General features: G+C 40.1%; 2 protein-coding genes across 6 annotated transcripts in view; one reads left to right on the top strand and one right to left on the bottom strand.

Annotated features, from left to right (window-relative positions):
* Nucleotides 1-13,308, bottom strand: SGSH (N-sulfoglucosamine sulfohydrolase). The gene is made up of 8 exons (XM_075177928.1): nucleotides 13,189-13,308; nucleotides 12,616-12,776; nucleotides 6,536-6,641; nucleotides 6,145-6,295; nucleotides 5,741-5,897; nucleotides 5,254-5,335; nucleotides 2,081-2,284; nucleotides 1-777 (listed from the first exon to the last, which is right to left on the bottom strand). The coding sequence occupies exons 1-8, from the start codon at nucleotides 13,277-13,279 to the stop codon at nucleotides 221-223; spliced, it is 1,509 nt and encodes a 502-aa protein (XP_075034029.1). The 5' UTR covers nucleotides 13,280-13,308; the 3' UTR covers nucleotides 1-220.
* SLC26A11 (solute carrier family 26 member 11) overlaps nucleotides 12,665-27,703 on the top strand; it is a 29,492-nt gene continuing 14,453 nt past the window's right edge. Inside the window, exons 1-13 of one of the 5 annotated variants that reach the window (XM_075177924.1) lie at nucleotides 12,665-12,904; nucleotides 17,702-17,778; nucleotides 19,825-20,071; nucleotides 21,638-21,830; nucleotides 21,918-22,003; nucleotides 22,376-22,455; nucleotides 22,557-22,699; nucleotides 22,791-22,966; nucleotides 23,204-23,276; nucleotides 24,153-24,203; nucleotides 25,250-25,310; nucleotides 25,384-25,439; nucleotides 26,948-27,088. In XM_075177924.1, the coding sequence (XP_075034025.1) occupies nucleotides 19,856-20,071; nucleotides 21,638-21,830; nucleotides 21,918-22,003; nucleotides 22,376-22,455; nucleotides 22,557-22,699; nucleotides 22,791-22,966; nucleotides 23,204-23,276; nucleotides 24,153-24,203; nucleotides 25,250-25,310; nucleotides 25,384-25,439; nucleotides 26,948-27,088 (1,276 nt within the window). In that variant the 5' untranslated portion in view covers nucleotides 12,665-12,904; nucleotides 17,702-17,778; nucleotides 19,825-19,855. Of the gene's footprint in view, nucleotides 12,905-13,279; nucleotides 13,379-13,515; nucleotides 13,535-17,701; nucleotides 17,779-19,824; nucleotides 20,072-21,637; nucleotides 21,831-21,917; nucleotides 22,004-22,375; nucleotides 22,456-22,556; nucleotides 22,700-22,790; nucleotides 22,967-23,203; nucleotides 23,277-24,152; nucleotides 24,204-25,249; nucleotides 25,311-25,383; nucleotides 25,440-26,947; nucleotides 27,089-27,703 lie in introns of those variants that run through there. The other 4 variants (XM_075177923.1, XM_075177925.1, XM_075177927.1 and 1 more) reach the window with 4 other exon arrangements.

The raw sequence follows: 27,703 nt of genomic DNA, 5'->3' as shown, positions 1-27,703 counted from the left end.
TTCATTTCACAGAGGGGATATTTATATTTATCCAGCTAAATCACCATTTCATTTTTTGTTAGAAGCGACATAGATTTGGATAGAATGACAGAATTGGCTCATAGTTAAATCCTGTAAGATGTCTAGAAATCAGATTTTGAAATCTAGCATTTCCACACTTTAGTAAAAAGTCACCAACCCCAATATGGCTCCCACATTCCATGAAATGATGAGTGTTTTGTTACAGCTCGTTATGGAGTGGACGACACTTTGGTTCTAGTTTTTCCTCTAGTACCCCATCCGGAGCGCACACCCAGGGATCGGATGTGTCCCACTGCCATTTACGTAACAGTTTCTGCATAACAAACAACACATCCTGGTATCTTGGATCGCCCGCCACGCTCCTAAGCTCGGTGGGATCCTTTGACCGGTCGTACAGCTCCCAACGGTCTCTATAGTAATAGCCCTGCAGGGACTTGAACCAATATGTGGGCTCGCCAGACACAGTCCTATTCAATAAGTCTTGAAATGTAGGGGACACATAGAAATCTTGATCAATGGGGAATGGCATCCTGAAATGTAAATTGTGCACCAGCAAATAATCCATGTGCTGCACTGATCTCATTGGATAGTACATGGTAATCTCATGGTGGGATTGGCTGCCATACACAGTGGCCCACGGCTGCTCTGTCTCCAGGGCAGGGAGCAGGGATTTTCCAGTCAGATGTACGTCCTTACCGAAGATCTTGTAGTTGGGATATTGGATGGAAAACCAATCCAGGACAGTTGGGGCGATATCTGCGCAAGACAAAAAAGCACGAGAAAGTTTACCAGTGATTCAATAGCACACGCCACTATAGAGTATAATATTTTACAGGGTGCAACAAGGACCAATTTAAACAAGTGCCCTCTACTAGGTGGAATATGGTCTATATAATAAGCTGGCTGTCTGCCTTCTAGAGTACACTTCTGTAACGCAATGGTCCCATTAGAGAGGAGACTGTTCTGAGAAATATTGGACTTGTTCCACATACGGCTGTGAAATTTCCCTGTTGATATTTAAAGTGTTGCTGGTACTGCCCACAACAAAGCAAAATAAGATGACAGCGGTCCGTCCAGATCTATGTGTAGATTATACATTCTGTCAAATACAAACAGAGTGCGTAAAGAAGCAGCAAAAACAGAATTGGAACACTGTATTGCCAGAACTTCGCACCTAAGGGAACTGTCTCTACCGCGATGCAACTCGATGTGCAAGACATTCCGCTCATCTCTAATTCATTGTTCTCAAATAACAATATTGTCTAATGTATACATGGTTATAAATCTGTAAAATTATTTTTAAATTGACTGTGTTTTTAAAATACAGAGAACATTTCTGGGAATTCTTTTCCAATTTGGCAGATTCTTGTAGACTAAAGATTCTACAAATATGAACGTGGGAACACCATCTAATTACGGAATCAAACTTTAAACAAATCCAACCACTTTGATGATTTATTAGACCCATGGTGATTTACTGGTTACTGAGACAAGTCTAGTTTTTCATATATTGTCCTATAATCTTAGTTTTTGCTGATAAAAATCTCTCTCAAAGTTTGCAGCACTATTTATACTGGGGGCAGAACATTATGTAATAATGCAAATACTCAGATCCAAATTTTTTCTTTAAGATAATTGAAACAATGAAAATAATTTAGGAAAATTGTAAGTATAAATAGGATAACGGGCTGCCAAGTAATTAGGATTACGCAGAGGTCTACCCTCCTGAAGAGGAGTTTATTTCTGTACTTTTTACCACCCCAAAAAAAGTTAACAAGGCAGTTTATTTATTAAGCGAAGCCAAAGACTATTCGGCTAGGACAGTTACTGCTGTAGAAATTCAAGGAAAGGGAAGAGAATATATTTTTAGATTATTTCACATTAGCTAAACAAACGGAAAAAAAGAAAAAAAAAGAAAAAAGTTATATATAAATATTTTTGCATAGATGGGATTTCTATATATAAGTTCCCATTCTATGCATCTCAGAACTGCCAGTGTTCCTTTAGAACATCCGCTATATTTAGGGATTATCCTGCAAATCCAGATCTAGTCTCTCACCCAGCAGACTTGCAAAGGATTGGCTGACTTGTCCCCAGCGTCTTGGATGAGCAGGAGAGGAGATCAACAAAGGCTCTGCTCTTCCCGACCAGTATAGGTTGGTGCGTCCATTGGGGAAAGGAATTCCGTTGTCAGAGCTGAAGATTACTAGAGTGTCGTTTGCATGTCCTGCGCTTTGCAGCTCTGCGAGAATCAGACCTATTCCTGCGGAGGACAAGCAAGAAACATTGGATCAACTTAAACGGCCCCACCCCAATAAATAAAGTGTTATTGAAGGACCATGTCCCCCATAGTTCTAGGTGGTGGTGGTGTGCGAAATCAGACCAATTTTTATTTTTGTACCATGTATGTTTTATGTGTCATATGGTATAAGAAACATTTCCTAATATTTATTTAGAAGGAGCTCAACCGGCAAGTAACTTTCTGCTGCTATTGTCATTTTAGACTCTATACAGATCCGTTCCCTGACCAATACATTGGTCGATGGCTCCTCTCTGCCCTTCCTCTGGGCGTCTGTGGAGGGTAGACATTGTAGACCATGATGAAGGGATTAGACTAAAGAGCATATTGCAGAGACGCTGGTTATTCCTATGTAAAGGTGTCACTCATGCCTGAATATATATTGGTTACTTTTAGTTCACCCGTACTACTGTTACTTACCAACGGATGGTTTTATAGAGCTGTAGGTTGGAGAATATAATTAGCCATCAATAAGCCTTTCAGTTTATTATTGAACGCTCTCTTGGGAAAGCGGTAATGGTTATAACCAACATCTGGTCTCTTTTCCTTACACTTTCTTGGTGCATTTATAGGAAATCACCTTTATGTTCATGGATGGTAATTTTTCATATGTCCACAGGACGTTGCAGGCTGTTCTATTTCCTGTTGTGTTGTGCCTTATACCCAAGATGACCCTGCTAGCTCAGAGGATTATCTCACAATGCCTATGGGCCGACTAGCCCACATAAATCACGAATAACTATTACTCTTGGTTGAAAGTAGACGTTCTTTTACTCCAAGAGACATTTTTCCAAAACGTTGATTCCTAAATGTTTTAAGAATTACCCTGAGGCATTCGTATTCTATTTGGAGTTGAAGACTAAAAACATACTGCTATACTTCTCCACAAATACATTACATTTAATTTACAAAGCAAATACATTGGCAGACAGGTCACGGAGGCATACGGGGACCATTGCCTCAGTGTATTAGCTTCATACCACTATTTCACCCTTTTATAAGTTCTTTTTTTTCCCCCCTAAAAATAAAAACCTTCAGCAATGTAGATCAGTTGTGCGGAGGAATCCTTAGCAACATTCTGCACAATAAGACCAATCTAGAGTGTTGATGGCTGCGTATACCCACAAGTTGTTATGAGACGTTTGCGTGCGGAAGCTTCCTAGGTTAGCAGTTTTGGTCGATATTTTACTACATTCCCCCTAGATTCATGGCAGTGTTTTAATTGTCTATGCCAAAGCTACCGACAGGGCTCACTATTTCAATATTGATACTTTGAAAGTTAATCATCAACACAAGGTGACAGCCCTTAAATGTTTCTTATGTTTGATTTGGCTTGAATTGGCTTGGGCTCAGTGGTCAAACTTCTGCTGCATATCTTAACGTAAGTGACTGACATTGGGCCTGATTCATTAAGGTACTTAAATTAAGAAGTTTCTGATTTAAGTCTCCTGGACAAAACCATGTTACAATGCAATGGGTGCAAATTAGTATTCTGTTTTGCACATAAGTTAAATACTGACTGTTTTTTCATGTAGCACACAAATATCAACTTTAAATTTCAGTGTACAAATAAGCTATCAAGTATTTGTGTGATACATGAAGAAACAGTCAGTATTTAACTTATGTGCAAAACAGAATACTAATTTGCACCCCTTGCATTGTAACATGGTTTTGTCCAGGAGACTGAAATAAGAAGTTTCTCAAGTTAAGATCCTTAATGAATCAGGCCCATTGTCTGTATCCCTTGTATTCCAAGTAAATTACAATATACTGCTAGAAATCTTAATAACATTCATATTAAAAACAAAAATAGGTAAGCATTTTAATGTTTATACATAGCTACTTTCTTTCTTCTGTGGACAATTCATTTTATTTTTACAAAGTTATTATTTCATATTTATATCCTATAGCCCCTTTTGGCAGGAAAATAAAAAATAAATAAAAAACAAAGCTAAAATCAGATGAGGTTCTCAGGTTGGGAGAGAAATGTGAAATCCGGATTAAAAATGTGGCCTTTGAAGTTAGGGCGTCTCATAATCCGTGTGACCGACACATGATCACGGCTCAGTCTTTTCCTTCGTCTTGCCAAGGTCAAGCTGTATGCTCAGAAGTGTGAGATAGATAGGTAATCTGCATGAAAAATATTTCATTATACTTAGTGGTTAGCACTGCTGCCTCACAGCACTGGGGTCATGAGTTGGATTCCCGACCATGGCCTTATCTGTGAGGTGTTTGTATGTTCTCCCTGTGTTTGCGTGGGTTTCCTCCGGGTGCTCCGGTTTCCTCCCACACTCCAAAAACCTTCTAGTAGGTTAATTGTCTGCTATCAAATTAACCCTAGTCTCTCTCTCTGTCTGTATGTTATGGAATTTAGACTTTAAGCTCCAATGGGGCAGGGACCGATGTGAGCAAGTTCTCTGTACAGCGCTGCGGAATTAGTGGCGCTATATAAATAGATGATGATGATGATGATACTACTAATAGGGATTTCAGTTTAAACCGGAAAATCTGCAGCATTCCAGACTGTCCACATCTCTCCCCTTGTCCCCTACCAGATATGCATTTCCAGTATAGGAGCAGCACAGTCACCTTGTTGGATAATCACAGTGGTATCTTTTCCTGGGATTCCCCAAACAGACTGTGGGTTCCCCCTCTTGGATTAAATACATCTGCAGTTAGTAGTGATGATGAAACACTAAACCAGACGCTATGCTGCTATGATGGAGAAGCAAAGAAAGCATATACATTCTATAGAGTGTGTATGTGTAAAATATTTATTAAATGTAATTGTATCATCAGTTTTTTCATGATATATTTATGAATTAAAAGTAAAACACAGATTTTCTTTGCAGGTGTAAAAAAAAACCCCTATAAAAGCAAAATTATACCAAACACAAAACAGGAAAGTAAAAATATAACATAATGCCACTAACCTTGGTCCATACGGCCAATGGTTGCATATTGTGCGGCAAGATCAGCTCTCGCGCTGGGTGTATCTGGAATAAAATAAGGGACCTGAAAAAAAAATAAAAAAGATAATTACCATCTAGTGTACAATTTAGTTTTGACTCAATTGCATATAGAATGAGAATACAGTCTGGGAGCAGAATATAAGTTAGCATAAAAGGACATGATGTGGAGTGGGCTGCAAAGCTACGGTCTAAACGCCAAACACAAGCTCAGTTATACGGCTGCAACGGTGTCTTGAGTTGCATGCGTCTTAAGGTACACGCAAGTGTATAGAGGCAAAGATAGGCTCTGGCATATAGACCGTACGTGTTAATGGCTGCTAGGGTTTGACTCCTTTACAGACAAACTAAGATTCATTTGTGGGGTTCTACATGTTTACAGAGCAGACTGAGAAGGGCTTCTAGAGAAGGAGTCCCTTGAATGAGGTTTAAGGAGTTTTACAGGTCTAACCTGGACTTGTTCTGGTATATAGTACTGCGGAGTCCAGTCTGGAATTCTTCCCATACCGGGTTCCCCATTTCCAAACTTCTCACAAAATGCCCCGTATTGGGGCTGCGAGTGGCCACAGCGGTGTGGGTCATGAAATGCAACATAAAGAAAGAAAGGTCTGTGGAAGTATGAAGAATATGCAAAACATTACATGGTAAACTTTTTATTGCACCAAAAGAACAGAACGAGCAATACTAACCATCACCTAATAAAACATTGTTTGCCAGCAGAAGCACATCTTTCAATATATGCAGAATTGGGAATGTAGAAGTACATGGTGTATGGACATTACCAAAAATATATATATATATATATTTTTTTTTTTTAATGGTTCCAAATTAGCTAAGAGCCTCCTCAATGTTCACCTCTCGTCCTGGCTTTGAAAAAACTTTCTGACCAACAACTTGATCCGAGTTATGTTGCGCCCAACTTGTAGAACGGAGCTATTCTCTTCTGTGTAGGCGAAGTCAAATGGATAAACAGTCTCCGGTCCCACGTGCTTTTTCCCAATAATGCCTATAACAAATATGTAAATAGTTAGAAAGCTTAAAACCAATGAAAGATCCTAAGTTAGGGTAGTGGTTTGATTATATGTCCAGCATATGTGGGGAAAAAACAAAAAACGACAAACAAACCATGTTTGCTGAACCGAATTGAAAAAGCGAATGAGCCAGTGGTGCAAACAGACAGTTATTGGAGGATTAGATTCCTTCATTTGCATATCAGAGTTCCGTGCCATTTATTACCATTGCATACCTGTGCGGATACCAGCTTGGCTGAGCAGCAGTGGGAGACTCTTCACTTCATCAAATGAGTTAAAGTGATGTACATCTTGGTGTAATCCATATATACCATTCTGATGCTGGTGAAAAAGGACATGGTTAGAATGAGATTCCTGTACATTTTACAGATTATTTAAATTTTCAGTAAAATCTACAAAAAAATATAAAATAAAAAATAAATTGGCAATATATTTTATTCCCTCCAACAATCAAATATTTTCTGTACTTGCATCAGCCCAATATTAGGATATTTTTGTGATATCCAGTTTATCTTCACTTCAATTTGAGATCTATGGGCCCTTGTGGAACTAAAATTGTATTATTAATTGATAATGTATTAGTTGCCACTTTTAGTAGCACATAGTCCCCCAATATCAATTTAATAATGTTTTTATTTGTTGCCCAGAAGTTAAGCTGGGTACACACCTATGCAATCTAACGTCAGATGTGATTTCTGTAACGACTTCACCAACGAAAGCCCAGATGAGCATGCCCATTCATGCGTACACAGCTACACGATTTACCGTCAGATCTGTGCTCTTCGTCTTTCATAACCATCTGCTGAAAAGATCGTGACTCCGTATACACTCCAGATACAGAGGAACTATCGGCAGCAGTGCTGGACAGACGATTGGGAGTTCATACACATCACATTTCCAAATTTCCCGACATCGTTCCAACGTTGATTGAGATTTTTAGAAAGTTTATAACGCCAAAATCAAACGAGGCATTGTGTTTTGGCAAGGCAAGATCTTGAGAGCGTACACACTCTTACAATATTGGTCCAAACGGTCCTTATCGTTGGACCAATATCATTGCATGCGTGTGTGCCCAGCTTTGCAGTATAACTTTGCATTTATGTACCATAGTTCAAAATATTATCATCATTTATATAGTGCCACTAATTCCGCAGCGTTGTACAGAGAACTCATTGACCTCAGAAACCCACGCAAACACGGGGAGAACATACAAACTCCACACAGATAAGGCCATGTTCGGGAATCGAAATCATGACCCCAGTGCTGAGAGGCAGAAGTGCTAACCACTAAGCCACCGTGATGGCCAAATATAGCAGCAGAGTTCTTTTTAAAGGTCGACACTTTCACTACTTATTTGTGGTCTGTTGCAACAATACAATGTCTGCGATTTTAATAAATAAATAAAATATACTTTTGATTCCCACGAGTATTTAACACGTGTGGCGCCGTAATGTGTAATCTTATTTTCTGATCTATATACAAGTGTTTTGTACTGTGCAATCTTAAATCCAAGAATAATATTTGGTAATCCTTCACCAACTAATATCAGTCTCGCTTAGGTTGGGTACACCATGTTATCTACAACGATTTTGCCTACGACTGAATTTCTGATCGGTTGGTAGATTCATACGTACACACTACACACGTTTTAAACAATTTTTGCCCGACTAACCGTCAGGCCAGCGATTGGGTATAATGTCGTCTTAAAAGATTGTAATTCCGTACACACTGAAACAATATTATATGGCCGCCCTGCAGTGAAATGCCTAAGAAATTTAAATAAAGGGTTGAACACCAGCGGCAAAAAAAGAAGAACGTAGTCGCCATTCATTCTATAACACATTGTTGTGTACAGTGTACGTTAATAGTCGTAGTATGGTAGCACAGTGGCTCAGTGGTTAGTACTTCTGCCTCACAGCACTGGGGTCATGAGTTCGATTCCCGACCATGGCCTTATCTGTGTGGAGTTTGTATGTTCTCCCTGTGTTTGCGTGGGTTTCCTCCCGGTGCTGCTGCTGCCTGCTGATTTAAATTGTTTTCGCGATGCAAAAAAAAAGGAAGAAAATATTTACCTTGCGGTGAGCTGGCGATCCGGCTCCTTTCCTGGTCTCCTCCTCCGTGCTGCGCTCCGCAATGGATGTCGGGCGGGCGTGATGACGTCACACCCGACATGCACTGCGAGCGCCGCACGGAGGAGTAGACCAGGGAGAGAGCCGGATCGCCAGCTGACCGCAAGGTATTTTCTTCCTTTTTTTTTGCACCGCCCCTGAGAGGCCCCCTGGGCTGCAGAGCCCCCGGGCACCTGCCCATTGTGCCCAATGGGAGAGATGGCCCTGGCCGCTGGTTAAACAAAAGGTCCCGATCTCATTACTTACCCTAAACCCCCACAGCACAGGGCATCTGAGAAGAGCCGCAGTGTTTTGGTAGCACCAGACCTGTGCGGACCAGCTTGGGGCTGCTTTACATTGGGGCAGGGGTCCCCTATTATATTGGAAATCAGTCCAGGCTGTCCAGAGCTGGGGCTGGCTGAGCCATGTTGCATGTGTTCTAATGTATATATTTTTTAACATACACTGTGTACGGGAAACTTTATTTCTTTATTCTTATTCACTGTACTATATTGCCAGGCTGGCATTGAGATCGATGGGGGCGAGTGGGCTAGTCCCGTTATTACTGCAGAAACAGCCCATAGGTAATTAAAATATAACAATCAAATTGATTGGCCAGTGGGGCATCTCTGAAACTGGGTAGAGTTTCAGAATCACACTAATAAACTACAGAGTACTTAGGGGTATATTAAACACATAGATATTCTACACTTGTTTATATGTTGAAAACATATAAACAATTGTACAATAATCATATTTCAACACCAAGCGGTATCATTTCTATAAATCTGTGGGAAGGGGAGGGTGGCGGGGCTGGTACAGAACACATTTTCAAAATCTACTCTATTTATACTAGAACCTATAAATAGTTCTAGTACAGTTGAGGAAGTGTATAGTGTGATCAGTCACGCAGGGAACCTACAGGGATGACAAATATGCTCAGTAAGTAGTTTTTTTAGTCATAGGTCAGGAGGGTGTTGGCCCCCCAGCAGAAAGAGGGGGCAGCTTTATCTCTCTCTTAAGTACTAATATGGCATCACATCATTAAAGCAACTTGTAAAGCCCATTCACACCTCTATGTTTTTTTTTGTTTGTTTGCTTTTTGGCACTATTCACACATTAATTGAAAACAGCATTAAAAATAGGTCAAGAGTCAATGATACCGTTCTCGCCACAGTGTTATAAATATTTAACTCGCCGAGATAATCAATATAACCAATGCAGAAGGCACCTGGTTACCACAAGTTATACCCTCACCACTCACTTCAATAATCCTTCACTTATAACATACAGACATTCAGAATTATATTTACTTGCACAATCACAATATAGTTGTAAAGCGATACGGAATGTGCTGGCGCTATATAAATAAATGTTGATGATGATATAGTTGTCTGTCCATGAACATCAGATATAACTATGACTTTAGACACATTCACAGACAGAAACCAAAAAAAGAGAAAAGTGACAACATATAGCAGACTTGCCAACTTTTGAAAAGTTAATTCCGGGAGATCCCGGGCAGGGGGGGCGTGGTTGGAGGGATGGAGGGGCGGGGCATGGTTAATCCCGTCCTTTTGGCCCGGACCCCAGGACAATTTCTATCGTGATTTTTTATCGTCATTTTTATCGCGGGGGGCAGGGCCAAAATGCCCCGATTCACAGCGAATTACGTCATTTTGACGAGCAAGTTGCCGTATGCGGGATACTTGCCTTTGTTTATAAACAACAATCTGTTTCTAAACATTTAGGGGCCCAAGACATTCTTGATTATCCATGACGCAAGGTTAGTATTCAGTACAACACAAAGCTTTTGTTTCCTTCTGCCAGCAATCCTACACCTCTCTCTTCTCCCCACATCTGAGGATGTGTGTAACTGATCCCAACTGAACGTAAAGGTCCCAGTGCTCATTCCTCCTAACCTTTTTTTGAGAAATAAACAAACTATGCTGGTTTTCAAAAACTATTGTGTCCTTTTTGTCCAACATGGAAAAACAACATCCAAATACAAATTCATACTTTTATTAAGGAAGTAAATAAAAAAATAAAATAATATCCCCAAAACACCAAAAATAAAATAAAAAACACACACACATTGGGTTATATATTCTAGGGCAGTTTATTTCTAGGGTTAAGGACATTCTATTCATACAAGTCCTGATTAACATTTCCAACATGTCTCTCTGCTGACACCTTGACAGTGTTTTTGTTTATGCAAAGTTCCTACAGCTCACCAATGAAAATAGTACATGGGGTTTACTTGCAGTGAAAAACAGGATCTAGACCCATGACTAATATAAATTGTGCAACAACTCTCTCGCTTAACTACATACATGCTGACTAACAGTAGTTAAACTAAAGAAAGCTCTTTAAATATATGGCTTATGCAGTCAAACTCCCCAAACACTGCAAAACAATAACATCCTTCAGGCGGCGGTCTAACTGCAGCACCAGGAAAGTCTTGTAAAACTTGTTTGCATCCTGTACACTTTTACATAGTTGATGAGGTTGAAAATAAAGACACCAGTCCATCAAGTTAAACCTATTTTGGATCTTCTGCAATCCCTCACTTATATTTTAAGTTGATCCAGATAAAGCAACCACCAATCTCTTTCAATTGGGAAAATAAAAGAGAATTTAAAAAAATACCTACTAACCCAATTTTGCAGTCCTATTTCTCCCTGGATCCACTACTATGCTTCATTTTAATTAATTGTCGTAACCCTGGATACCCTTTTCCGCTAAAAACGTGTCTTTAGTCTACAAATATAGTGTTCCATTGTAATAGACAAGATCTGGGGTTAAATATATCAAGCTGAGAGTTTTCAGATGGGTTTGAAAAGTGGAGATGTTGCCTATAGCAACCAATCAGATTCTAGCTGTCATTTCGTAGAATGAACTAAATAAATGATAGCTAGAATCTGATTGGTTTTTCAAACCCGCCAGAAAACTCTCAGCTTGATACATTTACCATCTGGAATGCAATTCATCATGGATGGAGTGTCAATTTATCTCCACAGCCTTCTACCCCTGAGCTTTCACCATGCACCTGGACATTTAATTTATAAATAGAAATCAGGGATGAAATGCCTGTGTGTATTACCATCACTTGACAATATAGCGGCAATATTCCTCCAGGTCAGGGGGGGGGGTACTCCTTTTACTGATACAAATGCATTTCTCATTCATGAATGTGATGTAAGTTATCTATAAATGAATTGTGTGCTATATGGCAGAGTGTCACTTCAAACTCCTTATCCCGAGGGGAGTGGTGGCAAATTTTAGCCAGGGGGCCAAGACTTAACTCAACAGTCTATTAGGAACATTTTAAAGGAAACAAAATTAGGTGGCCCAGTGACCCAGCCCAAATTAGCCCACTATGGGACTGGCCCAGGGGGCATATGCCCCCTTGCCCCCCAACCCAGCTTGCCCCATCCTGTAAATCAGAGGTCAGGGAACTTTTTTACCTTTTACCCCCAAATATATTTAGATACGCCTTTACCCCCTTGATTTGAAAGGAAGGAAATCATATATTATTAATTATTGGAATTCAAAATTGTATTGAATCTATTCAAAATTTCTTTGAAAGCTTCAACTTCAAAACTTCAGGTTTTGGAGATATTATGTTGCTACATTTTTGATACGAGAGCATCAATATTGGGGCATTTTGATGTCAGAGCAATTTGGATACAGTCTTCAGCATCCAATCGATTTCTCTGCTTTGTTTTTATGTTCGTTAGAGTGGAAAATCCTTGTTCGCAAAGGTAGGTTGTTGCAAAAGGCAGCAACTTTTTGACTGCCTCCTCATGTGCAATTTTGAATGCCTTTGCAGCTGTTGACATCTAAAAATATGACAGATCTGCTTTGTCTTCAAATGCAATACGTGGTTCATTATTGCATCGAAGCTCAAGAAGTGCCTCTGCCAACCCTTGAGGCTCTTCTGGTACAACAGCAATTTCACCTTTAAAGGGGTCTACAATCCAACAACAACATGTGAATTGGCAGCATTACCCCCAGGAATTTCATTTTTACCCCATTTTGGGGTAATTTACCCCTGTTCCCTGACCACTGCTGTAAATGATTACTATAAGGGATGTGTATGTGTATGCTACAGGCACCCCTCTTACAAACATGGTAAATGTGAGACAAAGACACAGATTATTAGGAGTAATGACATTGGACCCCACCTGAGGCAGACCTGTCAGGAGAGCGCCCCTGCTGGGGGAGCAGCTACTAACAGAAGTGAATGCATTCTTGAAGATAAGACTCCTCTTGGCCAGCTCTCCGATGTGGGGGGTTTGAATGGCTGTGTTGTTATAAACATCGCTCTCAAAGCCGGCATCATCACCTGAAGACATGAAAGAAGAGGTGGGTTAGAGCCAGGATGCCCCCTCCCTGGGGCATGGATGGGATGCTCAGTATAAAAATCTAACCCCAGCTCAACACATAGCAAACACAGAGTGCAGGACACCACATGTAAGTATACCTCTGCTGTGGGGTTATTACTGTATTAGGACACTTGTGCTGAAAATGCAACTTTTATCCAGCTAGTGCAAAACTACATCTCCCATGATGCTCAGCGCTCGGCTGCCTTGTAGAGCATTGTGGGCTATGAAGTTCTTTTGCATTGTTGATGCAATGAACTGGGATGTTTTGCATATCTGTCCTCCCCACACATTACAAGAACCCCTTCTGTAAGACCCTCAGAGTAAGGATCATCTATAAGAGATTAGTGCGAGATGTGGTCGGCCGATCCTTACCGATTATAAGCAGAACGTTCCTGCCGCGGCTGCCGGCTACAAGCAGGGTGCAGACCACCCAGCAGAGCAGGGGGAAACCTCGGGACCCCATTTATTCTGTGCTTCCTGCCTCCATCAAACACACCCCGCCCGCCGTCATATGACCGGAGACTGGAACCTCCCCTTACAGAGGCTGCAGCAGCCGGGGCAGGTGAGTGATCTGCCGGTATGTGGTGTCCGGGGGGAGGGGGTCTGTCCTGTATCCATCATCTATTACTGATGTTATAAACGTTCTATTCATATGTTCTAGAGTCAGGGACGTTCTATCCATGTGTTCTAACAGGGTCAGAGACGTTCTATCCAGAGGGTCAGTCTATGCTAAATCTTACTAATTGGGCTCCTCTCTTTAATTATGTTCTTCTGCTTTATATACTGTTCTCTCTTCTTGCAGACCCATTATACCCCCAGTGTAGACCTGTCATATACACATTTACACTCTTGTTAACAAATACACCTAAATGCTTTTATCACCCCTGACCCCTTTCAGACAGATCCACCCTTACACACTTATTATTTTCACTTGTGGCACATAGGAGTGAATTATTATTATTATTACTACTATTATTATTATTATTATTATTATTATTATTATTATTATTATTATTAATAATAATATTATTTATTGTTGTTGTTTATAAGGCACCACAAAGGTTCCACTGCTACATACACAGGGGTCATTAATTAATTGACCCCCATATACATGGGGTGAATGCAGAACATAAGCCGTTACATAAAATTGTATAAAGACAGAACCACTTGTATACATGGTACTGTAAGGGTTTCCTACATTTTTTAGAATCTGGGAAAAATTAGTGATCGCTCAGGACTCGATGTAATTTTTTTTTTTTTTTTTTTTTTAGAACTAAAGCTAGATTCATCATTATGTTAACTTGTAAGGTGCCACAAAACTCCACAGCAAAGTCAGGATAATCTATCAATCATACAGAATACAAATTATACATAATAACAAATTAACTACAAGACAGGTTGATGAAGGAGGTGCAGATGTGAGACAGGGTAGAGAGAGCCCTGCTGGTGAGAGCTTACAGTCTTGAGGGTTGGTTGAAGCTTATTGCTGGCACTATGTTAAAGAAATGTTAATAATGGTTAGGAAGTATGCTTAGAGTAGGGCTTGCCCTTAATTTGGGTCTAAGGTGAACACTTCTGGAAGGTTCAGATTTTGAATTTGGTTAATGTTAGAACTTTATAATGGTTAGTATTAAGACTTATCTGAAGTTTTGGTATAATATTTTATTTTATTTTTATTATTTCACCCAGCAAATTTTAGGGTTACATTGGTCAAATAAGCTTAAAGAGGAGACATTTTAAAATAAGGGGTCACTTATTTTAAAATGACACCAAGGACAGAGCCAGATTTAGGGTGGGGGATGTGCCCTGCCTCCCCCCATCGCAGGCATTATGCGGACCACGTTAGATACGGACAAGTCCTGTGCTGTGGAATCACACATCACAAGGTGACAAGCTGTGTGGGCTCGGTGTGCTGACACTGGCCACTCACAGAGTAAGAAGAGGGCAGCACATGTGTGACATGGAGTGAGAGCACAGCAGGAGTCTGCCTGATCTCTGCTCAAAGGGAAATCCTGAGGAGAGGGAGCGTTAGTGATCCAGATCTATCTCAGTATAGTAAGTAGTAATAAATGATAGGTTAGCTGCAAATAGGAAAGAGAAATGTGTACTTCATTTTCAATTATAGCTTTACTTTTCCTTTGTTAATTTTGTTAGGTTTATTATAACAAAAGTGCTGTTTTTCTTTCATTTTTTTCACTGCTGTGTTTATATTTTTACTATACCATAGAATTTGTCAATATTGAAAACTAGGGACATCTGCAGAGACAAGAGTCTCTTCAAAGCCTGTGACTGTCCCTGGAAACTAGGGGAACAACTGTGCTTTTATTGGAGCAGAAGCCAAATGACAAGTTGTTGTTGTTGTTGTTGTTGTTGTTATTGATAGCAAAATGTTAGCTTCCTTCTACTCCATCTCAAGTATACTTTGAGGGTTTCTCTATTTAAGAATGCTGCACAGAAGATTCAGTCTGTGTGGATTTTGTATGTTCTCCCCATGTTCCTATGGGTTTCTTCTGGGTGCTCCAGTTTCTGCCAATGTTAGCTCCAATGGGGCAGGGACTGATTATAGTAGTTTCATATTCTCTGTACAGTGATGTGTGATCTAACTGCTGCTATATACACTATAATAATCATTAATAATAATAAGAAAGTGTTATTTGCTCATTTTGGTTTTCTTTATCTGCTATTTCAATCTCTTAACGCCACTGTGTATATGTGTATGTATATTCATATGCATATATAATTTTTTTTCTTACTTTTGCACTATTATAATTGGATATTTGTTAGTTAAATATTTCTTTTGTGATTGATTTGGTCTGACTTTCCCCTTTAATATTTACTTGTAACTCCCTATAATGAAAGATGACATGGATCTTCATTTTAGATCGTAGAGGCCCCACTGCTTGAAGTTCCCTGGGCCCCCTAAAGCCTTAATCTTTCTATGACCAGGGGATTATGAGAACCTTTTTACGGTCTCGGCTATCCAGGCTTCATTACATGGACATTTAGTGGTGGGCTAATTGTCAAGGTGCACAGTAAGGATCACCCCCAAAATTGTACCCTCTCTTAGAAATATTGTTGCGCCACAAGATAATGTAGTTTCTGTACTGATCCACAAAACGAGGTGACGGGCAGGATTTATAAACTGTGGGGTTTCCAAATACTTGAATGGGGATGTCTGTATACCAAGTATCGGAGCATTACTTATACCACCACAATACCTGCTGTATTACCACCATCTCCGGATAGCGGTAACAGATTAATATGATTTGATTGTTAAAAAGATGCTTTATTCTTTGAATAATTCATTTTTTGTAATGAATTAAGTTTTGTAATATTCTTTAATAAATGTCTACACCTACACATTTTCTGATTACCAGAAGGGGGTGATTTGGGCACAGGGGGAGGGTAGAAGCAGACTGGGCAACTGGAAGCACCCCCAATCCTGCACCTGGGGCAAAAATGGGATGATGGGGCAGAGGGTGAGAGGTGCCCATATAAAACCACCTATGAGCCCCTCCTAAGTCATCAGCCCCCTATGCCTGATTACGAAGTCTCAGAATATTTAGAACATTCCAATTCGCCCCCATTATTTCTGGAATACAGTATGCAACATGTTACATAAATGAACAGACAAATACATGGTACAGACCTATGACTGAATATGATGTCACCAGACAGACAAGTAGAAGATGAAAGTTGTATATGGAATGTGTAATCTGTAATTGCTGATGGTTAATGGGGGAAACAAAATGTACAAACTTTGAGATATATTAGGTACGATAGGGCTACCATATTTTCACGTTTTTACCCTGTTATGGATATCTACAGTCACCTTATTACCAAAATAGTAATTCCATGGGGTTAGCAAGTTATTTTCCCCAGACACACCTTAGTGCTTCTATTTCTCCAGGCTGCAAACAAAGGTGACACAGACACCCCTCGCCCGAGCAGAGGTGGTGCGGGGTCTGCAGTCCGCTAAATGGCTTCCCTCTCAATGGAAAAGGCAGCATGTGGCGAATGGTGTGAAGGAAGAGAGTTCCGCTGCGGCCTGTTAGAAGGCGGGCCCGTGACCTGGAATAATAGGTTCACGGCCCCTACAGTGACAGAAGCGATGGGATTAAAGGGGCAATTCTGGGCAACTGGAAACCACCCTAAGTTGTGTTGTGTGTCTAAATCTGAATTTGACTGCCATTAGTGGCATGAGTGAGACTATCTCTTCTGTAAGCAAAAAACTAATAAGGGAAAACTATACATTGTTTATTTGAATGAGAGTCACCCCCGCAGCATTTGTATCCTGGGACATTGGTCATTTTAACATCCCATCATATGCTCCTTTCTACTGCAGCCTAAACGTGGGGAGCGCAGAACGAGCTGTTGGTGCACAACTTCAAATGTAGATAATAGTGGGACATTTAGTTAATGGTTTTTGAAAGACAAACCACCATGGTGATTGACAGCCTTCCAGTGTGACCAATCCACGCCCAGCAAGCCCATGTCGTTAGACAATTTCTCTTGGTACATTCTGTTATCTGGGCAGTACCACCCGCTCCAATAGGGTTTATCCATCTGGATTGGACTCCACCTAGAGAATCCAAATTCTGGCGTTGTGCTTCTTGAAATTGTGGAGAATGCAACTATCCTATTCAGCCTGTTGTCCATTCAACATTTAGGATGACCCATCCCACTTAGTTATATGGGTTCCTCTAACCGGATATTGTGGTTAGTCTTTATCACGCACACATTACTTGTGAAATCTGCAGAAATCACGGTGACTGTCATATCTTATGTAATACTTTTTGTGTTAATATGTTTTTTTTTATGTTATATGCTACAGATCAACTGACCTCAGATATTATCTAATCTCCACTTCTTCTTTTTAATGTAGGGACATCATGTGTGTTTAGATTTTCGTCTCGGCTGCTGGTCTAACGCTGTTGAATAGCCAGCATTGTACTCTCTATGGTAATGTTTAATGCTCCACCTGCTTTGACTTACATTAGTCAGGACTATATTTTCTTTTCAAAAGTTTTTGGCAGATACTCGGCACCATTTGTAGATATGCTGATTTTTTTTATTTTTATTATTGTTTTGGCTAAAGGACAGTGTTCAGCTAGAAGATCTATTCTGTACAGGCTGTACTATATGTCATCTACAGTATTCATCAGTTTGGGATGTGTGTCTCTGTGATTGTTTAGTGAACTGATCCATAACAGTATTTGGGAAGCATTGAAGTGATAGCTCCTTTGAGATTGACGTCCTGGTCGGGCTCTTTAAACGGGAGGAAGAATCTCAAGAGTGTGTACGCTCCCACAATCATGTTTTTTCGTACCAAAAAAATCACGATCAACGATGTCGGGCAAATATGGAAGTGTGTACGCGCTCACGGCCAGCAGTGTAGGCGGATATCTGTAGAGTGTGTACAGAGTCACAATCTTTTCAGCAGATGGTTATAAGAGATCAATACACTTACCCGTGTCAACGCCTCTTCCAGAGATTAATCAATTGCTTCATTTTTACCAGTGTTACCTCACCAAGCCTCATGGTGCCTACCCCTACTAGATATGGAAGTACCTCATTATATAAACCGGTTCTAACATATTGCATATTATTTTATAGGATTTGTTTGTAACAGCATTTTGATGTGGTCGTACCTCATTGTGTAAACTCCAGTTATAGCATGGTGTTACATTAATATGTTGTATTTCTATACCAACCTAGGATATGGTTTTTTTGTTTTTTTTTTACACATGTATTGATTTAATATTTAGTAAAAGAAATATGTATTTTGTTGATTATTGTGCACAACAACTCAGGACAAGTAGGTGTGTGTTTTGTTGGGATAGAAAAATATTAGAACAGGTAATTTAACCTAAATATATGGTTTAATAATCCAAGGTACAAGTTGCTACATTAGCTTTTCATATGTCCCCTGGTCACAAATCATATGCATTGGAATCTATTAGTGTCTGTCACTTGATAGTATGACTATTTCCACCAGATATACCAGGTTTGTATGTTTGTTGTTTTTTTTTTTAATAAAAAATAGTTGAATTGTCAGAATAGATTATCCTGCATTTATACATGTCTAGCAGGATACAATGTAGTTGGCAGGCGTTGAAATCACTAATGGGGGCATGACCGAAACAGAGGAAAGTTATTTTATGTTCAGCAACAAAACGACAAGTTGGCGTTCTGAAAAAGTCACAAGACACAAATGCAGTCTGCTATGATTCTGATGAATTTACAGCCATACTTCTGAGTGGCAAGTTAATGGACGCTGAAAAGATAAAGACTGATGTGAATGAGTTCTCTGTACAGCGCTGCGGAATCAGTGGCGCTATATAAATAAATGATGATGATGATAAATGATGATGAAGGTATATCATACTGCCAACTTTTTATACCTCCCCTCTGGGAGATTCTGGAGGGGAGGGGGACAGGGCGCGGCGAATTGCGTCATTTTGCCCCCAGGAGACAGAGCCAAATTGGCAAGATTGTCCACAAACGAGTCATGGAGGCTTTCATCCTGTCCACTTCACTAGGATGATGAGGTATGACCAGACCCAGAAGGGGTAGATACCATGAGAGGTGGTCTTGGTAAGGTAATAGAGTTATGTTGGGGTAATGAAAGCGTCAGCTGGGGCAGATCGTGACACTGATGGTGGGTGTGGTCATGTGATGCTGGGGCGGGGCTTGCACGAAGGCCATGCTCTCCTGTCACTCTGACGAGCCATGAAGCAAGAATGACTTTTGCTACTACCCATTATGTATACATTGTCTATAAAAACTAAAAAGAAGTACTATAAGACTTCTGTTTTGTTTTGTTTTTCTTATTAATACTATAGCTACTGAACTTTATCACTACTCCATAATAATGTAAAATTTCCGACATTCGGTCTGGCTATAGTTAGTATATAATATAACTACTTTGTTAGAATTTTAATGTATATTTTATTACTTAAACAATTTTTTTTTTTTTTTTCTTACTTTTTTTTTTGTTCTCATTAGACGGAATATTCTATGACTGTGTTCTGCTGTCATGGAGCGGCTGGGTGACCAGCAGGGTAGAGGTGTTGGACTACTGGCCAGGTGTTGCTCCTGGGAAACGCTACAGAAGAGGCTGCCCGTTCTGTGCTGGTTACCACAGTATTCCTTGCAATGGATGCAGCTGGACATCATCGCGGGATTTACTGTTGGACTGACAGTGATACCCCAGGCTCTTGCCTATGCTGAGGTAGCTGGGCTACCTGTGCAGGTAGGTGGACAGTGTTTTTGCTTAATCATTGATACCTGGCAGAGAGACTAGGGTCAATTTTGAGAGCAGCCAATTAACCTACCAGTATGTTTTTGGAGTGTTGGAGGAAACCGGAGCACCCGGAGGAAACCCACGTAAACACAGGGAGAACATACAAACTCCACACAGATAAGGCCATGGTTCGGATTTGAACTCATAACCCCAGTGCTGTGAAGCAGAAGTGCTAACCACTGAGCCACTGTGCTGCATAGTAAACTGTAAGCTCTAATGCACAAGGTGCTCTCACCTTTTCATTAACGGTATGTACTGGTATGTCCACCGAGCCTGACTCTTGTCCAAGGACTACATAATTTGCATTATATTAAGTAGAATAATTGAATCTTGAATGCCCAATTTTACCTGCATTCCTTATGGCTATTTCAGTGTGTTCAGTTGGTCAAGCAGCATCTTTACCCTGTGATTGGTTGGTCATTATCATCCAATAATTAATAGGATGGGCCAATGTGGAAGCGATATTCAATTGTGAAATGAAAGCAGCATTGAAATAATACTTTGGCCTCTGTGGTTATAATTGGTCATTCCTTTCCAGACCCCTAATTTTCTTTTAATCGTTTATTTAAAAGGATGTTGTCATGACCTTTCTCCAAGGAGTCAGGTATAGCATTGCCGTTTCTTCAGGAACATTGCATTCGGGAATTGTAGAAAGTCAGCTAAGTATGTGAAATATAACTGTTGGTATCTACCAATTTCTGACCATTGCGGGCAGCACAGTGACTCGATGGTTAGCACTTCTGCCTCACAGCGCTGGGGTCATGAGTTCAATTCCCGACCATGGCCTTATCTGTGAGGAGTTTGTATGTTCTCCCCGTGTTTGCGTGGGTTTCCTGTGGGTGCTCCGGTTTCCTCCCACATTCCAAAAAACATACTAGTAGGTTAATTGGCTGCGATCAAAATTGACCCTAGTGTGTCTGTCTCTCTGTGTGTGTGTGTTAGGGAATTTAGACTGTAAGTTCCAATGGGGCAGGGACTGATGTGAGTGAGTTCTCTGTACAGCGCTGCGGAATCAGTGGCGCTATATAAATAAATGGTGATGATGATGATGATTGCATTGCTCTTGATCAAAATACACTAGAAAATGTACTTTTTTCAATGGGGTAAATTTAAGATGAAAATAATTGCTTTCTAATTGGGACAGGAGACCTTTAAGCGATAACTCAAAATCCTTTGAATTTAACGTTTATATTATATAAAATATCAGTATAACAATGTTGGCGATCCAGGTTCACACCCTATTGAGCAAAATAGTGACAGATTCCCACAAGCCGTAGTTGTTGGTCGGGGAGGGGGGGGGGAGGTGGGGGACGAGACGGCTCAGCAGTCTCTTAGGAACAATTTTAAGGAACAAAAATGCAGGTAGCCCAGTATGGACCAGCCCAGGAGACAATTGGCCCGGCCCGCCAGCCCCCGGCCCATGTACACTTTTTGTAAAACTGTATTTCTTCAGCTTTTATTGATTTAGCTTATTACAACTATGGCTTAACAGCGTCTTTCTCTTTCTCCGTACAGTTTGGACTTTACTCCTCATTTGTTGGCTGTTTTATTTATTGCCTATTTGGGACATCTAAAGATGTGACGTTGGGTCCCACTGCCATCATGTCCCTCCTTGTGTCTGTCTACACGTCTGGAGATGTGTCCCAGGCCATCCTCCTGGCCTTCCTATCGGGCTGCATTCAGCTGGCCATGGGGCTTTTAAATTTTGGTGAGCTTCTGCCCTTGTTGCCTATATGTCTAGTTGTAGCGCTGAACACTACTCCAAATGCCGACTAACACCACTTTGTATCTCTAGGGTTCCTCTTGGATTTTATTTCCTATCCTGTCATTAAAGCCTTTACTTCCGCTGCAGCGGTCACTATCGGATTCAGCCAAGTTAAGGTTTGTTGAAGTGCAAATTTTTATATGTTTCTTATGGAAATGTCTGTTTTAGGAGTGTTTTACCAAAGGCAAGAACCACCAATTCCCCCATCCAATGTATGTCCTTTTTGTATATATGTAATTAACAGTGGAATTCATCATGTATATTTCTTGTGCTGTCGGAACCTTGCCATGTTCTATAATGGAATTCATCATGTATATTTCTTGTGCTGTCGGAACCTTGCCGTGTTCTATAATGGAATGCAACTTGTATATTTCTTGTGCTGTCGAAACCTTGACGTGTTTTATAGTGGAATGCATATTAAAGTGAAGGCACCGTAAGATATGATGATCACTAAACACAAGCCAATTGTATTTTTCTTGTGCTGTCAGAACCTACTAGGTTTACAGGACATCCCGCGTCAATTCATCTTACAAGTGTATGAAACGTTCCACAAGCTTCCAGCAACCAGGTCGGCACCATAACCGTGAACAAAAGGTTCATTAATATAGTATGGAATTTTGTTAATAGTCTTAACGTATATTGTTTTGATATTCATTAAATGTCTTCTAGACTCGGAGATGTCATTCTTGGATTCCTTTGCATTGCTTTACTTTTGGCACTGAAATTGATGAAGGACCATTTCCCCAAAATGTACAGAGGAATGCCACGATGTTATCGGCTCTGCTACATTATTGTCTGGGTAACTACCACCGGTACGTCCGTGCGGAGGACATTTGTGCAGTGGTGATGCCTCCTGAGATACCAGAAACGCTAATAAATAGTATTATCTGTGTCTTGTTGCAGCTCGAAATGCTATTGTAGTGGTTGCTGCGGGTCTCGTGGCCTATTCCTTCCATGTTATGGGTCTACATCCGTTCATCCTCACCGGGAAGACTGCAGAGGGTCTCCCTCACTTCCAGATGCCCCCCTTCTCGGAGACTACGGCCAATCGCACAGTCCCATTCACTGAGATGGTGCAGGTGGGTGAGATTGGGTGAATAAAAGTAATACTGTCACTCATGTCTGTCACTAATATACTTCTTGGTGGAGTTTTTTTGGTTGTTTTTTTGTTTTTTTATAAAATCCATGAAAATGTGAAGTACTACAAGTAATATAATCTGTACAAATCGGAGCTTTACTGTACTGTCCTTATTCTGCTGATGTCTCTTGCATTGAAATAATATGCAGCACACATACTAAGTCTGACTCTCTAACAGAACATTGGACCTGGGCTGTTCATCATCCCCATGATGGGACTATTGGAGAGTGTTGCCATTGCCCGAGCGTTTGGTGAGTACCATAGAAAGTGATATACAGCTACTCACAAAAATCTAGTTGAGTTTAATTAGCGGACATGGCCAAGTAGAAATATATATATATATATATATATATATATATATATATATATATATATATATATATATATATATATATAATATTGTGTGTTATTCCTGCACACATTGGACTTTCCACTGCAGAACAATGCACCCAGCCTCTCTTAGCCTCCTTTTGAGGAATATAACAGTTGCCCTTTGCTACATATGTAAATAGTAGCTCTTTTATGTAGTTTAGGTTTCAGTGGTCCTCAAACAAGCTGCCACGTTGGCGCTACCACTGAAGAGAAATGGCTGCTGACTGCATCCATCGGTAGTATCTCCATCCCCCAACTATTACAGCCTTATCAGCCGCAACCTGTATTTACAGTATTATGATTGTAGCTTTTATTACTTTACAAATTGATGATTGCGGGGCTTACACCAGTGTTGACATCCTCGAAAGAGAGTAATTGTTCACTCGATACATTCGTTTGTGTGGTTTGCAAAGAGATATATAGAATCCAAACGTGTTACCCAGTTATGTGCCTGACCGTTCTATGCCATATTCGACTTCCTGTTGAGCCGGTTTTAAGCGAGCCAAGTGCTGTCGATGCCCCCTACCTTATGAACTTTCTTTAAACTACTGTAGAAATTGTGGAATAATAATTAAGCATGTCAATACTGCACATTTTTAAATTGTCATCTTCATGCTATGTACCAATAGGATTGATTTGCTTCAAGAGTTACAAGCTTTAACGTTACGGTTTGTTGGGCCTGCAGTTGAAAGGTCACACGCACATTACAGATTTATGTTGTATTGTATTTTAAAGTATTGTTTCGGTTTATGCAGCGTCTCAGAATAACTACAGAATCGACACCAACCAGGAACTGCTGGCAATTGGTAACAGTCATAATGTATTGTATTATGTGTTTGTGTTTTGTCTTTTGTTTGTTTTTTCTCTGCTGACTATGTAAGAAGTGACGGAACACAATGGAGGCGGTTAGGATAACCTGTCTCCTGTAGGCGCAGACCTAAACTTTGGAAACTATCCAGGGTTCTATTTTTGCTGCCACTGCATTTCTATAACGTTAACCCCCATAAAATCGAGGTTAATGTCCAGCTCTTTTGAACATCTCGGGGCCATCCATGCGGCCCCTGAACTGTATTAGATTGCCTATTCCTGTATTTATCCCTAAATGTGCACCATCACACCAAAATGAAAGCGACCCTAAAGATTTTTTGACTAGTTTCCAGATTTATTCCATACCTGCCAATAGTCCTGAATTATGCCGGTCGGAAGGGTTATAACCTGCCATTAAAAGGTAGCACAGGGACAAATCGGACGTGGGTTGGCTTATTAGGGTGTAGCTTAGTGACGAGAATAAAAAATATCTTAAAAAAATGTGAAGTACCGTATATAATATTGTTTTTTAACCTTAGAACTGTGTAATAAAGATTTGGCAGCCTTACAATTTGAGGGTCCATATTGTGATTATTGCATACTGGCGATACACTGAAATAATCAATCTAGGTCTTCGTACAGCTCAAGCAGCAAGCTAATCCTTGATTGGTTGGTGTAAGGCCACATCCGGATGTATACTTTTCCAGGGTTTCTTTCATATTTTTTGGTAGGAGATTCCAAGTATAGCCCAATAAGGGAGAAAGCCCTCTGACACAGACTTTAACATTTTGATGCCTGAAAACAAAATCAATATCCACTATTTCCACTTCTTATTGTTCAGTGAGTGAAAAGGGTCTTGCTTATGGGAGTAACAAGCGCTACATAACAATGTCTGGCTGTTGCCCAACACTGGTCTAATGTGTGGGGAGATGCAGTTGGCGTTATGGCCTCATGACTAACGGAGCGACCCCTGCTTTATCTAAGATGCAAATCTGGATAAGGGGATGTCTGCCTGTAATGTTTGAACGTATTTTCCATCTTTTAGGTCTCACTAATATTCTGGGCTCCTTCCTGTCCTCTTATCCTGTTACCGGAAGCTTTGGGAGGTGAGACATCTGTATATTATATAAACATACCCTTGGCTGGTATTTCTACATCTCATGGTGTGCCTGTGTTTAGGACAGCACTGAACTCGCAGACTGGAGTGTGTACCCCAGCAGGTGGAATTCTTACAGGTGAGAGTAAAAGGCAGAACTAAACATTCCCTTACTGCAGTTTCCTTTGTCCTGCCTTTCCATTCTGTGTGATTTATCACGTTGTGGTTATGATTAACTTGTTAAATTAAAGGTACTTCCATGCCGTGCTTGTAGTAAAATACCCGTATCCATAAAATACCCATAACCCACTGACAAACAGCTGTCACAAATGTGTAACCTTAGAGATTCCACAGTAGATGGAAGGGGTACTTCAGATTTTAACATTTAATTGTTTAGGTATATAGTAAAGAATAAAAAAATATGCAAAACATAGAGGTTATTTCTTCTTCTTTTTCTTCTTTCTTCTTTTTCTTCTTTCTTCTTTTTCTTCTTTCTTCTTTTATCTTCTTTCTTCTTTTATCTTCTTCTTTCTTCTTCCCCCATTCTTCTTCCCCCTTTCTTCTTCCCCCTAAAATATATTTATTTCAGCTTTGAACAGTAGATGAGGACAGGCATCTGGTTAAGTTATCAACAGAGAGTAACAGGAATACAGTTCTAGTGGTTGAGAGAATAATTGAATACAAAGAAGTTTCAAAGAGATGAACTTGAAACATTCTTTATTTAATTACGAAAATTAAAGCTGATTTTATTATTTAAAATCCAAGAAAAAGTGAATAAATAAAACGACATAGTATAATAACACAGCGTATAACGTTTTTCAGCAAAGTGAAAGAAACAATGATAATAATATTTTTTGAATATTTATAAACATAAACGTTTACTTGGGATAACTGTACACACTTTAGCAGGAACGTGGGTGGGGTAAGTTAATAGACATGGGAGTACTTTTGGAAAAAGTCCAAAGGGGGGGTAATTCATTTCACACACTTCTTAACCAAATACCTACCTCATATTATCAACAGCGTTGGCTCTTACAGTTCGCTTTGGTTGTCCTATATGTTGAAGAGGAACATTTGCCCCCAGCATTCCGTTTCTGGCTGTCTTGGAGGGTGTATTGGACGGGAAGTTCCACCTATATGAAATCCTGTTCCTTCTCACAGTTTCAGCACATGGCTTTAAGCCCCTTCATCTTTGGGACAATGATGACTAACAGTTTGGGAAAAACTCTGTTTATAGTAACGGAGGTTTCTAGACCTCTTTAGTAATGAATTAATTTTGTCTATTGACAACCTGGGGTGCTCCAAGATTTGGCTTGGGCCTAAGGACCATATGAGTCGTATCCAAAAGAAAGTCAATGAGCACTGCATCAAAGTACTTTTATGAGACCTATCCAAGGTGTATGGAATGTTGCAGATTATTTTGAATGTCATTCTCCAAGCCCTCGTGCACATACTTCAGGCAAAGAAAGAACAAAGATCATTTCCAATGCAACACGCAGTAATACAGCACGTGACGCCACTGCGGCACATTGCCGCTAAGTGAATCGGCTCCAGAGGATCAGACCTTTTTATGTATTACAAAACAAATATAAAGCATGCACTTGCAAATAATGAGTGAATACATAGTGTTCTGTCTTCTCTCTACAGGGCTACTGGTATTGCTGTCGCTGGGTTACCTCACCCCTCTCTTCTTCTACATTCCCAAAGCAGCGCTGGCTGCAGTCATCATCTGCGCCGTAGCCCCCATGTTTGATTTGGGAATCTGCAAGGTGCTGTGGAAGGTTAAAAGTAAGAGTGCAGTGACCGTCTTGTTCTTAATACACCATCATGTTGTAATAGCTGGGCACTGTGTGAGGGGTATGTCTGACGTATCTGGTGTCTCAGCTGTAATGTACTGTATGACATTCTTATAGTTACATAGTAGGGTTGTCCAGGTCACCCTTTTATACATTCTAATTATTCCTTTCTTTGTGTTGTGTATCCAACATGCACACATTAGTGCAGCGTACACTGGTGATAATGGGAACCACTCTAAACAATAAGGGAAGGGGGTAATATTTTTTTTTTTCCGTTTATTTATATATTTTAAACTCGTGCCTTGGAATCCCAACACACTAATATTGTTTACTAAATGAAACGCCTTTATTGCTAAATTAATTAGTTATAGCTGACACATGACCGATGGTTCAGTTTTGAGATTTTGCTTTGTGTCGAATTTAGCATATTTCCTTCAATTAGTTGTACACAATGTATTACTGTGTGCCGGGTAATAGTGATATACAGCACTGTTACCCAACATTGATGGGTACATGTGGCTTATGGTACTAGGACTATGGCATAGACATTAATGGCTACATGTGACTTATTATGGTACTAGGACTATTGCAGAAACATTAATGGGTA

This window comes from Mixophyes fleayi, chromosome 6 (genome assembly GCF_038048845.1).
Source record: "Mixophyes fleayi isolate aMixFle1 chromosome 6, aMixFle1.hap1, whole genome shotgun sequence".
Classification (NCBI taxonomy): domain Eukaryota; kingdom Metazoa; phylum Chordata; class Amphibia; order Anura; family Limnodynastidae; genus Mixophyes; species Mixophyes fleayi.
The sequence above is the reverse complement of the archived record's forward strand: the minus strand, read 5'-3'. Positions and strand labels throughout refer to the sequence as shown.

Bases quoted from the DNA above. Each gene is read 5' to 3' on its own strand.
- SGSH (XM_075177928.1), bottom strand. From the start codon at position 13,279: ATGGGGTCCCGAGGTTTCCCCCTGCTCTGCTGGGTGGTCTGCACCCTG. The intron at 12,777-13,188 runs GTAAGGATCGGC...TCATGTCTTCAG, and splicing joins GAACGTTCTGCTTATAATCG to GTGATGATGCCGGCTTTGAG. The intron at 5,898-6,144 runs GTGAACATTGAG...ATACTTCCACAG, and splicing joins TTTCAAAGCCAGGACGAGAG to ACCTTTCTTTCTTTATGTTG.